The 13208-nt window shown below is 39.8% G+C and overlaps 1 protein-coding gene across 4 annotated transcripts in view; it reads left to right on the top strand.

Moving 5' to 3' along the window:
- Positions 1-13208, top strand: part of LOC115114408 (astrotactin-1-like) — a 247848-nt gene that overhangs the window by 94842 nt on the left and 139798 nt on the right. For all 4 annotated transcript variants that reach the window (XM_029642614.2, XM_065013420.1, XM_029642615.2 and 1 more), the window contains one exon: positions 8983-9133. In XM_029642614.2, coding sequence (XP_029498474.1) covers positions 8983-9133 — 151 coding nt within the window. The remainder of the gene's footprint in view (positions 1-8982; positions 9134-13208) is intronic.

Consider the following 13208-nt stretch of genomic DNA (forward strand, 5'->3'; position numbering starts at 1 on the left):
AAGATTTGCAAGCTCCTGATTTCATCAATGACATATTATTCACAAACAACACAATTTCAAAATCAGTAACGATTGATAAAATCACATCAGTACATCCAAGCAGACCTTTTATTGAGTGATCATGGAACTGGGCTTTAGATTAGTTGGAGGATGAATTTTTAGCTTTAATACCATTAGCAAAAGGGCAGATTATCCTTTGATTAATTTGTCTTTTGCAGAAGTTGATTAATCTTTAGACATTTGAATTATTCTCTGTGAAGCACTGAAATAGTTAGGAGTCTCTTTTTTTTCTCCAACTGAGATCAGAATAGTTAATGATGTAGCCTATAGCAGCTCCACATTTGTGCAACAGGCCAAATATAAGTGACTGCCTACAACAAAAACACATTACTGCTCATGTCAAACAAACAATGAATATAATTGTGATACTGTGTATCCATTAAGTCTTGCAGTAGACTACCACAGTCCTCTTTCTCCTAGTGCACCTTCTGTGTGTACATCTACCTTTTTACTGTCATAATGTGTACGATTCTCCCATATTATATCTCTTTATACACTACTTGTTTCCTGTATTTTTAAAATTATATTTATCATTTGGCATCTTTTTTTGAAAACTTATTTAATTATTTTTTGAGTAAATAACTCATGTCTTGTGATTGATGATGTGATGAATGCTCGAGTTGGGTGCCCCCAGGGTGGTAGCACACACCGCAGCTACCTACCACCTCTAGATGCTTCTGATTTACGCAGCTTTGGAGCTGTGGGATCCCTCTGAGGCCTTGTTTGATAATCATTTATCGCCACGTCTTGCTCACTGGCAGGAACACAAAGAAGAGAAGCCTCTGGGCCTTGTTCCCAGATGCGATGGAATTTAAGCATTACGATGATCGTACCAGATTAATTGTTATTTACGTGCCAATTTTTTAAGTGTTTCCCAAACGAGCACGTAGAGTGAACCTATAAGAGCGACAGCTAAAAGCGTTGTTGAGGGTGTGTTCGGTTTTTAACATGATCCCGTTGGGGGAGTTGTCCAGTTTCCTGGTGCTAAAATCAATGCCAGTTGTCATAAGCAAAGATGACTAATAACCCACATTTAATTTGAAACGTAGCTTAGGCCTATACAAGTTGCAAACAATTTTTTATGAATGAAAACAAATTGGAATAATCCACAAACAAACCATTTTTGTCTTGTAATGATCATTGATTTGAAGATTTGAACCCTGTTTGTCCTTCCTCCACAGTGCTTTAGCACACTGCACCACAATATAATAATAATAATTTATTCAACTTTTCTAGAGTTATTCATTACATAAAGAAATCTCAAAGCACTGTAAAGCAACAACAAAAAAACAAGCAATTTAAAACAGCAACATAATTCATCCTAATGAGTAGATTGACGGTCAAGAGACTAAAGATTGAGAAAGTTCATGGCTTGATTGAGGTCAGCGGAGGAGGGAGGAGGTCAAGGGGAGAGTCGGGAGCAGACAGGCAGCACATTGTCATCACGGTGTCTCACCATCCACGCTGTCTGTGGCATCGTAGTAGGACTTAGTCAAATGAAGTTAGAGTTCTGTACTAGCCACTGGACTAGTGGCTAGCTACTTTTCACTACTACCAAAATGCAGCACCCACTTGGTTTATGCTACGGCAGTCACAAGGTGCCAGAAAGCACACCACACATCAATAATACTTCAGGAGTATCCTTATAACTTTCATCTCTCTACACGTGCTTCTCTTCATCCCCAACCTCCAGACAATAGGCATAATCAACTCAAAACATTGCATGCTTGCCAGCTAATATTAGCTAGCTAGCTAGCTAGCCAAAAACCAACATCCAACTTCAGTCTTGAAACTGTGCTGCATTCAAACTATTCAAACAATATTAAGCTAAATCAATAGTTCAATATAGAAAAATGCTATACATTTTGTATTATTATGTATTATTACAAAGAATGTACAGGAGCTCTCTGTCTAGGAGACCTCACACTGGCATGGCCCGTCTCAGATCATTTTATTTGATTCTACAAATACATACAGCAACAAGCCCTCACCTGCACACATTTTGGTTTTTCATTAAAAAAATCATTTTCGGAGGCAGCGGTAATCCCCAAGGACCTGGAGGGAACTCCCCACAGGCTGTTAGAAGCTGCACCTCAGCACTCAGTGAAAAGTTGCAGTGGGTTGATCGGCTGATTGAGGGAGACACAAGGTCGAGCAATCTGAGTATCTCCTCTCGTGGGAGCCTGCATTTTTAACGATAGCCCCATTATTGTGAGATTCGGCAACGGCCTCAGGTTGATGCGAATATGCACATTACAACATTAACAGTGCCCCTTCACTTTTTCCACATGTTGTTACGTACAGTAATAGCCTTATTATAAAATGTAATAAAAAATTAAAAAATCCTCATCAATCTACATAATACCTCATCATTTTTGCAAATGTATTTAAAAAAAACTGAAATATCACAATTACATAAGTATTCAGACCCTTTACTAAGTTCTTTGTTGAAGCACCGTTGGCAGCGATTACAGCCTTGAGTTTTCCAATTGGTAGGACGCAACAAGCTTGGCACACCTGTATTTGGGGAGTTATTCCCATTTTTCTCTGCAGATCATTTCAAACTATGTCAGGTTGGATGGGGAGCATCACTGCACGGGTATTTTCAAGTCTCTCCAGAGATGTTTGATCAGGTTCAAGTCTGAGCTCTAGCTGGGCCACTCAAAAAAATTCAAAGACTTATCCTGAAGCCAGTCCGTTGTCTTGGCTCTGTGCTTAGGGTCGTTGCCCTGTTGAAAGGTGAACCTTCGTCTGAGGTCCTGAGTGCTCTGGAGCAGGTTTTCATCAAGGATCTCTCTGTACTTTGCTCCATTCATCTTTCCCTCTGTCCTGACTAGTGTCCCAGTCCCTGCCGATGAAAAACATCCCCACTTCATGATGCTGCCACCACCATGCTTCATCGTAGGGATGGTATTGGCCAGGTGATGAGCGGTGCCTTGGTTTCATCAGACCAGAGAATCTTGTTTCTCATGGTCTGAGAGTCCTTTGGGTGCCTTTTGGCAACCCCCCAAGCAGGCTGTCATGTGCCTTTTATTGAGGAGTGGCTTTCATCTGGCTATTCTACCATAAAGACCTGATTGGTGGAGTGCTGCAGAGACGATTGTCCTTCTGGAAGGTTCTCCCATCTCCACAGAGGAAGTCTAGAGCTCTGTCAGAGTGACCATCGGATTCTTGGTCACCTCCCTGACCAAGGCCTCAATGGACAATTCCTTTGACCTCTTGGCTTTGTTTTTGCTCTGACATGCACTGTCAACTGTGGGACCTTATATAGACAGGTGTGTGTGTGCCTTTCCAAATCATGTCCATTCAATTTACCACAGGTGAACTCTACTCTACTCTACAATTCTACAATAAAGTTGTGGAAACATCTCAAGGATGATTCATGGAAACAGGATGCATCTGAGCTCAATTTCGAGTCTATAGCAAAGGGTCTGAATACCTATGTAAATACGGTATTTTTGGTCTTTAAAAAAAAAAAAAATTGCAAACATTTCTAAAAACCTGTTTTCGCTTTGTCATTATGAGGTATCGTGTGTAGATTGATAAGGAAAAACATTTAATCCATTTTAGAATAAGACTGTAACGCAACAAAATGAGGAAAAAGTGACATATTTTAAATGTCACATTACCCAAATGAAACAGATATTATTGTATCATCATTCACGCAAAACACTTATAAGTTGTTTTAAAATGATCTATTGTGAGGTAAAAAAAAAGAAGCTTAATTAATGATGCACTTTGGCTGCTCTACGGGTGGTCGGGATCACTCATAGATGTACAAAGGTTTTTAAGAGACACTTTACTAATAAAGGCTCTGGGAAACACCTCAGCTACTAAAAATACATTTTAAGATGGTTCTAATGATGATCTTAACACTACGAAGGCACTGGGAAACAAGGCCAAGATCTAAAAGTGTCTGAGCCTTATTTCCTTGACTTCAGAAAAAGAGATGTAGCAAGATCTTTCATCTTTAAAGAGCTTGTATCTTTACTTTTCTTAAACACAGTTTTTCATTAATGTTGTGTTTCAAAGGGTCAGTATTGGACTTTCTCTCCTCATTTAATTAACCATTTAGATAGTTTGATTTAGTTACTCACTTCTACTCCTTGTTATCTTGCTATCCTATATAGCAGTGGTTCCCAAACGTTTTATAGTCCCATACCCCTTCAAACAGTCAACCTCCAGCTGTGTACCCCCTCTAGCACCAAGGTCAGCGCACTCTCAAATGTTGTTTTTTGCCATCATTGTAAGACTGCCACACACACACTATATGATACATTTATTAAACATAAGAATGAGTGTGAGTTTTTGTCACAACCTGGCTCGTGGGAAGTGACAAAGAGCTCTTATAGGACCAGGGCACAAATAATAATATAATAATAATCAATCATTTTGCTCTTTATTTAGCCATCTTATATACAGTATAAAACCTTATTTGTTAATCTAAATTTGTGTATAACTCACCACAGGTTGAGAAGGGAAGGGAAGGGTGTGCCTGAAAGGATGCACATAGCTCTGCAATGTTGGGCTGTATTGGAGAGAGTCTCAGTCTTAAATAATTTCCCACACATAGTCTGTGCCTGTATTTTGTTTTCATGCTAGCGAGGGCCGAGAATCCACTCTCACATAGGCACGTGGTTGCAAAGGTTTGAGATTTGCCAAGTTAAAAAACTCTCAGCTCAGCCCTATCCAGAAATCTGGCAGTGGCATCTGGTTAAATTCAATTTTCACAGAACCGCTTGTTGCAATTTCGATGAGGCTCTCTTGTTCAGATATCAGTAAGTGGACTGGAGGAAGGGCATGTAAGGGATAACAAATCCAGTTGTTTGTGTCGTCTGTTTCGGGAAAGTACCTGCGTAATTGCGCACCCAGCTCACTCAGGTGCTTCGCTATATCACATTTGACATTATCCGTAAGCTTGGAGTTCATTTGCACACCAAAAAATCATACAATGATGGAAAGACCTGTGTGTTGTCCTTAATGCAGACAGAAAAGAGCTCCAACTTCTAAATCATAGCCTCAATTTTGTTCTACACATCGAATATAGTTGTGGAGAGTCCCTGTAATCCTAGATTCCGATCATTCAGGCGAGAAAAAAAATCTCCCAGATAGGCCAGTTGTGTGAGAAACTCGTCATCATGCAAGCGGTAAGACAAGTGAAAATTATGGTAAGTAAGCTCTTCTCTCAATTAAAAAAAACATGTCAATACTTTTCCCCTTGATAACAATAACTTCTGTATGTTGTAAAAGTATTACATGGTTGCTGCCCATATCATTGAATAATGCAGAAAATACACAAGAGTTCAGGGGCCTTGCTTTAACAAAGTTAACCATTTTCACTCTAGTCTCAAACGTCTTTCAAGCTGTCAGGCATTCCCTTGGCAGCAAGAGCCTCTTGGTGGATGCTGCAGTGTACCCAAATGACGTAGAGAGCAACTGCTTGCATGTGCATTACCACTCCAGTATGTCTCCTTGTCATGGCTTTTGCGCCATCAATACAGATAACAACACATCTTGACCACCAAAGTCCATTTGATGTCACAAAGCTGTCCAGTACTTTAAACATATCTTCTCATATTGTCCTGGTTTCCAGTGGTTTGCAGAAGAGGATTTCTTACTTAATTGACACCCCATAAACACAATGGACATATACCAGGAGCTGTGCCAGGCCCGCCACTTCTGTTGACTCATCCAGCTGTAACGCATATAAATCACTGGCTTGTATGCGAAGCAGTAATTGTTTCATAACATCTCCTGCCATGTCACTGATGCGTTGTGAAACAGTGTTGTTGGATGAAGGCATTGTCTATAGTTTTTTGGGCCTTTTCCCCCAGCATTGTCCCAGCCATATCCACAGCAGCATGAAGAATGAAGTCCTCCACAATAGTATGGGGTTTGCCTGTTCTGAATGTTAATTATCTGAACAGGCTACCTGTATTTGACATTGTGTTGTTATTTCGCTGAACACTATTGGGTTACAGTTTATTTTTGAAGGTGAAATGAGGCTACTCAGGCGAGAAAATCTATGTATAGCCCCGTTGAAAAATATAAATGTGCTATTTGAAAATGTGAAGAAAAAACGATTAAAAAAATGTGAATCACATTTGTGAAGCACAGTTTTGTGAATCACATTTTTTTGGGGTGTACCCCCGACAGCATTGCGGTATGCATTCCCCGGTTTGGTAATACCTGCTATTTAGCAACAGAAATAAGAGGAAAGTTTTGTTTGTTTTACTGAAGAATGTGTATATGTTTTATGATTGTATTTCAAATCATGTATTTTAATGTGTACAGTGGTTCCTCCTTTAAAAGTTGCGTCATTCTGTGGCACACCTTGCGGGCTACTGCAGCATTTTGTGGCACGTTGTGTAGTTTAACGTGTATATTGTATTTTGTTGTGTATTGTTATCTGTAGCGATTTTAGCATGTAAATCATGGTGGGGCAAACTCAACCATTTTTTTGTGGATGCATGCCAGCAAGTCGCTACACAACAAAACACTAAACAATACATTGATTGCACTAATATGGTGACCAACGGTGCCCACAAACTTAATGATGGCGTTGGAGTCATGCCTGGCTGTACAGTCATGAGTGAACAGGGAGTACAGGAGGGGACTGAGCACACACCCCTGAGGGGCCCCTGTGTTGAGGATCAGCATGGTGGATGTGTTGTTACCTACCCTTACCACCGGAGGGCGGCCTGTCAGAAAGTTCAGGATCCAGTTTGAGAGGGAGGTGTTTAGTCCCAGGGTCCTTAGCTTAGTGATGAGTTTTGAGGGCACTATGGTGTGGAACACTGAGCTATAGTTAATGAATAACATTCTCACAAATGTGTTCCTTTTGTCCAGGTGTGAAAGGGCAGTGTGGAGTGCAATAGAGATTGCATAATCTGTGGATCTGTTGGTGCAGTATGCAAATTGGAGTGGGTCTAGGGTTTCTGGGATAATGGTGTTGATGTGAGCCATTACCAGTCTTTTAAAGCATTTCATGGCTACAGATTTGAGTGCTATGGGTCGGTAGTCATTGAAACATGTTGGTATTACAGACTCAGACAGGGAGAGGTAGAAAATGTCAGTGAAGACACAGTTGGTCAGCGCATCAAAATAAAAGTTAAACCATGTAGAGCTAGCTATTCATGGATAAGTAGAGTGATCTGCAGACTTGGAATCAAAATCCTCACAACATACAGTGTGTCATTCCATTTAAACTGTGACTCACCCATAAAGTATAATGGAATGCAAATTACAGGGTAAAGAGAAGCAATTAGGCAGCCTGTATTTTTCCAACGGCTAATGGCCTGAATGAATGCCTCTTCATTGTGCCTTTTTTGAATTATTAGCAGATATGACTTTCCTTTTGCTTAAAGGCCCAATGCAACCTTGTTTATATCAATATCAAATACTTTCTGGGTAACAGCTTACTGATTTCCATTAAAATGGGCAAAAATCACTTTTAACACAAAATATTTTTCAAGCAATAATTTTATTTCGGACTGTCTGTTAGTGGTCTGAGTGGGGAGGGGGAAACTGAAAATGATCTGTTATTAGCAGAGCAGTTTGGATGTCTCTTTGTTAGTGGTCTATTAACCAATTTACTGAATGTTGATGTCACCATGGAAAGCTGAAACTCCCACCCATGCAAACCTGCTGATTAGAAGATTGTGTGTAGATTGTAACTGTCAGGAAATAACTCTGATCAAATGTTTTCACACTTTGACACTTTAAGTTTCATCAGCTGTTGTACGATATGATACAAAACAAAGGAAAATTAGATTTTTGACTGCACTGTGCCTTTAAATGTTCTTGTTAATCATATCTATAATTGAAGGTTAGGGTAAATGGTCTCATCTTTCTATGAAGAAAGTGTTGTCTATTGAATACCACAAATGTAAAGTCTGGATTCAATCAAACAAGCAGCCTGGGAATTGTGGAACTGTGGGAGAGATCACATACAGTTATTTTGTGTACTTAATACAAAATAATGAATTCATCATAAAGGTAGCCTAAGTTCAATATAACAATTAAACCCTCCATAATTCTTTCAAATACATCATTATCTTTGTGACCTGTTGAGTTTGTTCTCCATAAATGTATGAAGACAATACCCACAGTCAATTATAAAATAAAATTGGCTAGTTTGATAAAATCAGTGACTCTGAAAGTTAATGAAATATCAAATATGTTTGTTTCAGGCAATCTCCGAGCAAGCATTCTGGGAGTGGGTGAGGGAGCAAAGAAATACTATTTGCAAAACAAGAGAGGCCATTCTTTCTTTCCCTTAGGCAAGGTTCATGGCAGGGTTATTATAAAAGTACTCCGTTTATCATAGATATTCCACGTCAGTAGCATAGTAATTTAGCATCTTGAAAAGAAGAATGGAATGTCCAAGCTTTGTTCTTCATCAACACTTTTTTATTCATATGTCAATGTGATGATCTCTAATATTTGACCTTGCATGTCTGAAATATTTCACATAAGAAACAAAACAGATGGCTTGGAGAAAGATTATAGCAATAAAGGACATACCGTAAATAACATGCTTTTTATGAAACATGTCTTAGGCCCTTTGTAAAGCAGGGTTGCTTTGAATCTCAGGTTGTGGCGGCCCTGCCTCTGACTGAATGAATTTCATCATAAAATGAACAAATTAAAAGATGCATTTGGATATGGAGGGCAAACCAAGGTCAAAGAAACAATCCCGCAGGCTCTGTTCATTCATTGCTAGGCACACACTCTTAATCTGGTGATGTAACAAGTTTCTGCAAGTGAAAGAGTGCAAGATCTTTTCTCTCATCTCTGTGAAGGACTACAATGAACCCATTTTCAATCAACAGACAATAAGCCATTTGATTGCTAGGGAACGTAATGATTTAGTGCTGTGCTGAGGGGGATGATTATTATGTTTGTGTTTTATTTTGCCAGAGAAGAGCTGATGATCTCCTCATCGTTTGACAGTCTGGAGGTTTTACTGGACTCGTTTGGCCCGGTGCGTGACTGCTCAAAGGACAACGGTGGTTGTAGCCGAAACTTCCGCTGCATCTCTGACCGCAAGCTTGATTCCAGTGGATGTGTGGTGAGTGAGTCACTGTACTGCCTGGGGATGGCCCTCCTCTCAGAACCGTCTTTCTTTATTTCTGCTTAGCGGCCATGAAATGAACCATGCACGTTTTAATACATTCAACATCTGCCAATGGTTCCTACTTCCTATTAAAAAGGTGTGCTCCAATTGTGTATCACTCTTCTTTGCAGCACATTATTTGTCACCTGATCCGAAAAGCTCAGGCTGTCAACGAACAGTCTTTCAAGCGAGTTAATTTCTGTTCAAGTACTGCAATACACTCAAGACATTAGTTTAAGGTGTACTTGGGTAGGTACTGTTTGTGATCCAGCATTTCTGATCAGATTACTTTCTCAGATGACTCCCTCTTAACATTTGATTGAAAGAGAAACTTTTCGAATGTATAAAATATTACTCAAATGCTAATCATTTCTTGATTGACATTTTTCCAATATTCTGCCAATATATATATTTTTATTTTACCCCTTTTTCTCCCCAATTTCGTGGTAATCAATTGGTAGTTACAGTCTTGTCTCATCACTGCAACTCCCGTACGGACCCGGGAGAGGCGAAGGTCGAGAGCCGTGCGTCCTCCGAAACACAACCCAACCAAGCCGCACTGCTTCTTGACACAATGCCCACTTAAACCTTAAGCCAGCCGCTTCAACGTGTCGGAGGAAACACCGTACAGCTGGCGACCGTGTCAGCGTGCACTGCTCCTGACCCGCCACAGGAGTCGCTGAGCGGGAATAGTTTGCAGATTATGGCGAATTTATCAGACCAAAGGTTCACCTGACACAATACTGAATCCAAACATTACAATGTTCATTTTATGTGCATTTTACATTTACTGTACATTTCACTGCATTTGTTGATAGCAAAATCTGAAAATATTCTGGGTACATTCAGTTACATAAGAATATTCCTGGTAAATATGGGGTAGTTGCAACATAAGACTAAGAAATTGCAACTGTTTGAGTGAGAGGACTAACTGGTGTATCCAAGTGACCACATGCCTCGCCTAGTTCCTCAGTAATTTCAATGAACTTTTATGACTCAAAAGAAGAGTCTTCAACGATAAGGTAGTTTTTTGAGCTCTCCTAGCTGTGCCGTTGAGGAACTGGAGCAAGCACACTTGTTATTTTGTTTGGAACACAACCCTGCAATCACACAATTGTGTAAAAAAACAACCGTAATCTAAAAACAGTCCATTATAAATTGCAATCTAGGTCAGGTGGACATCATTTGGGCATCTATTGCCAACATGACTAGCAGAGTTATAATACAATATTACAGTGTTAGGCATTCACAATGCAATTCAGGGAAACAGATCATAATTTTGGTGCGCATAGAAAGGAGTCGTTCAGGGGTGTGTGCCACGGTGAATTCTCTTTTCAATAGACAAACAGGCTCATTCTGTTCAGAACAACCCAGGGTTTGACGCCAGGTCATCTTGTAACTGTACATCAAACATAGTGATCATAAACGTTGACACTGTATATGACATGGGTTTTATGATATGAGTGCACATCGTGAAGTGCACAATTGGCTTACTTGTATGACATCAAATTGGTATTTATTATAATCCTCAACGTCTCATCTTTCAAAATATGAGACGGCATTTCCCTCACTCGTTTGCAAAAGTTGCCCAATTAGCGGGAGGTATTAGGGCAATTTCTTGTCGCGCGAGGTGCTCAATTTCAGAATAGCTGTCAGTCAAAATCCATTGTGTGAAGCAGTCAAATTACAGTGCTGTGAAGCGCAGAGACAGATCTCTGACGTAGTATGTTGCTGTATAGCCACTACGTTCCAATTTAGGCGTTTATCAGTGCCCAAATCTGCCATTTTCAACCCGTATATGGGTATGAGTATAAAGGGCATGATATACCAGAGCTAAGGCACATTTTCTATGCATTTCAGTTACAAATGTCTGCACTGTATTGATAATATCACACTTGCATTACTTTTCAAAACGTAGCTGTCAATATCCATTGGTTATAAGAACGGTCAGACTTCTCTCAAACCATTTGTTTGACATAGCCACCAAGACCAATCCCATTCTCAAACTCAGCAGTGGGCTGTACGAAATGTCTAAACCAGTTTTGACCAAGATGTTTTTGCAGGAAACTATATTTCACGCTTGAATGTTAATTATATATGAGCAGACACAATTTTTTTAATCAACAACAAACATTCATAATTGTATCTGTCACAGTTACAATTGCAATTTGAGCACAGAGGCCATACTTGGATATCAATGTAAGTGTTCCTTCATAGCCTGGGGTCCCTAGCATAATCTGAAAATACATCCCTTTCCTGCACCATTGCAATTAAGATTCCTGGTTGTTAGGCCTGACTTGGCTTGCTGTTAATTCAGAAAGACATGCATATAAAATCACCTCATTTGTATCTTTTGGTCTTGTTAATGCCACAAGCCTGCTGCACAACAAAATTGTATTTCCTTGCCAAGCAGTTAGATTACGCAAACAATTTATTGCCCGTTTGAGAGCATTTCCCTTCGGCTCTAATGGTGCTGGTGGTCAGACCTTGGTGAATGTAGCTGTCACAGAGTTCACAACTAACAGCCTGTGCACTCACTGACATTGCACTCTATACGGTAGAGATGTACAAGACTTTTGACCTATCGGTGGTTTCCTGTATCTAAAAGTCACGACTAAATATATAGATTTCTGACAAAATATTGAATAGGTTTGACTTTTAAACACAGCGGAGAGTATTGCAATATATCAGAGGTCAAACAACAGATCAATGTCTTATGCGATGGAAATAATTATTATATAGAATTGAATGATGTCAGGAGCTCTATTGAGCTCTGAAGTAGACAGCAGTTCTTAACAAGCATGAGCTTTGTGAAATAGCGACTGTAGACCTTTGCCCCCAGTTTACGCAACTGCAAAATACATTCAATCATCAAATAAGCATCTTATTTTCATTCATGTTTTCTAAGTAATGAAACAAAAGCCCTTGTCTTTTTAGCAACCGATAATAATAGATATTCATCATGTTAGTATTTATTTCTAAACATTTACTAGTATACCTCATGCTGTTTTGGCGGAACTGTTTCAATTATTGTGATATAGATTCTTGTCTGTCTCACCCAGACCAACCGGAAGCTCTGGATTTATGGTTTATGGTAATTTAAGGTTTAATATGGACATACCATTCATAAACACATTTGCAAGCTTTAAATCATGGGCAACATGCACTGAAATCCGCAATAAGGAATGAATCTTTGCCTTTTTTTAATGTCCTACTAGTTCTTACTAAGCGTCCGCTCTTGTTACAGCAAGATATCCAGGTTGCTGCCATCTGTTGCATAGATATCTTGGTGTTTTGTAATTACCTTGTGACGAGTTATATAAATTATACTTTCGTCCGTCTAATCATACTGGTAACTGTCTGGGACTCAGACCCCGATTCCACTTATAAATTAACACCTTGTCTGAGTCCATGCTGCCAGTCTCGTCGTGTTTAATATCTCTCCTAGCATGAGCCGATGCCTCCTGACCCCCTCTGTCTGGCTGATGTATGGCACTCCTGGGGAGAGAAGGTGCAGTCGTTTGGAAGTAAAGTCTAATAATCACCAAATGATTATGTGATTAATTAGCTCTTGTCTCCTCTTGCTAGAACAGGGGAAACGTGAGACTGTCTGTCCAGCCACCAGAACAAATTGGGCCGTGTCCAAACAAAGCTTGTCAGCCTGTGGTGTGAGATGTGTACCGACAGAGGAGACCTTAGTATTTACATGATTCAGACATTAGGACTGCTATCACACACTTACAGACTCCCTGCACTAAGTATATCCCGGGTGGAAAAGTTCCCCAATGTCTCAATTTAACTCTGTAATTGTTATATGGACACTCCATGGGGATATTCCATGGGTGAAGACAGTTTCTCACGTGGCTTCAGGACTACTGGCCTGCACTTCTACTGAACTTCATCAATGTTGTCAAATGTTCATTTTAAAAATGAGGTGTGCAGTTTGGGAGTCATATGTACTTCCCCCCCAGAGAAATATATAGATATACCTCACATTTAACAGAATGCTCAATTGTGACACGCACCTTAA

The sequence above is a fragment of the Oncorhynchus nerka genome, linkage group LG9b (genome assembly GCF_034236695.1).
Source record: "Oncorhynchus nerka isolate Pitt River linkage group LG9b, Oner_Uvic_2.0, whole genome shotgun sequence".
NCBI classification, from domain to species: Eukaryota; Metazoa; Chordata; class Actinopteri; order Salmoniformes; family Salmonidae; genus Oncorhynchus; species Oncorhynchus nerka.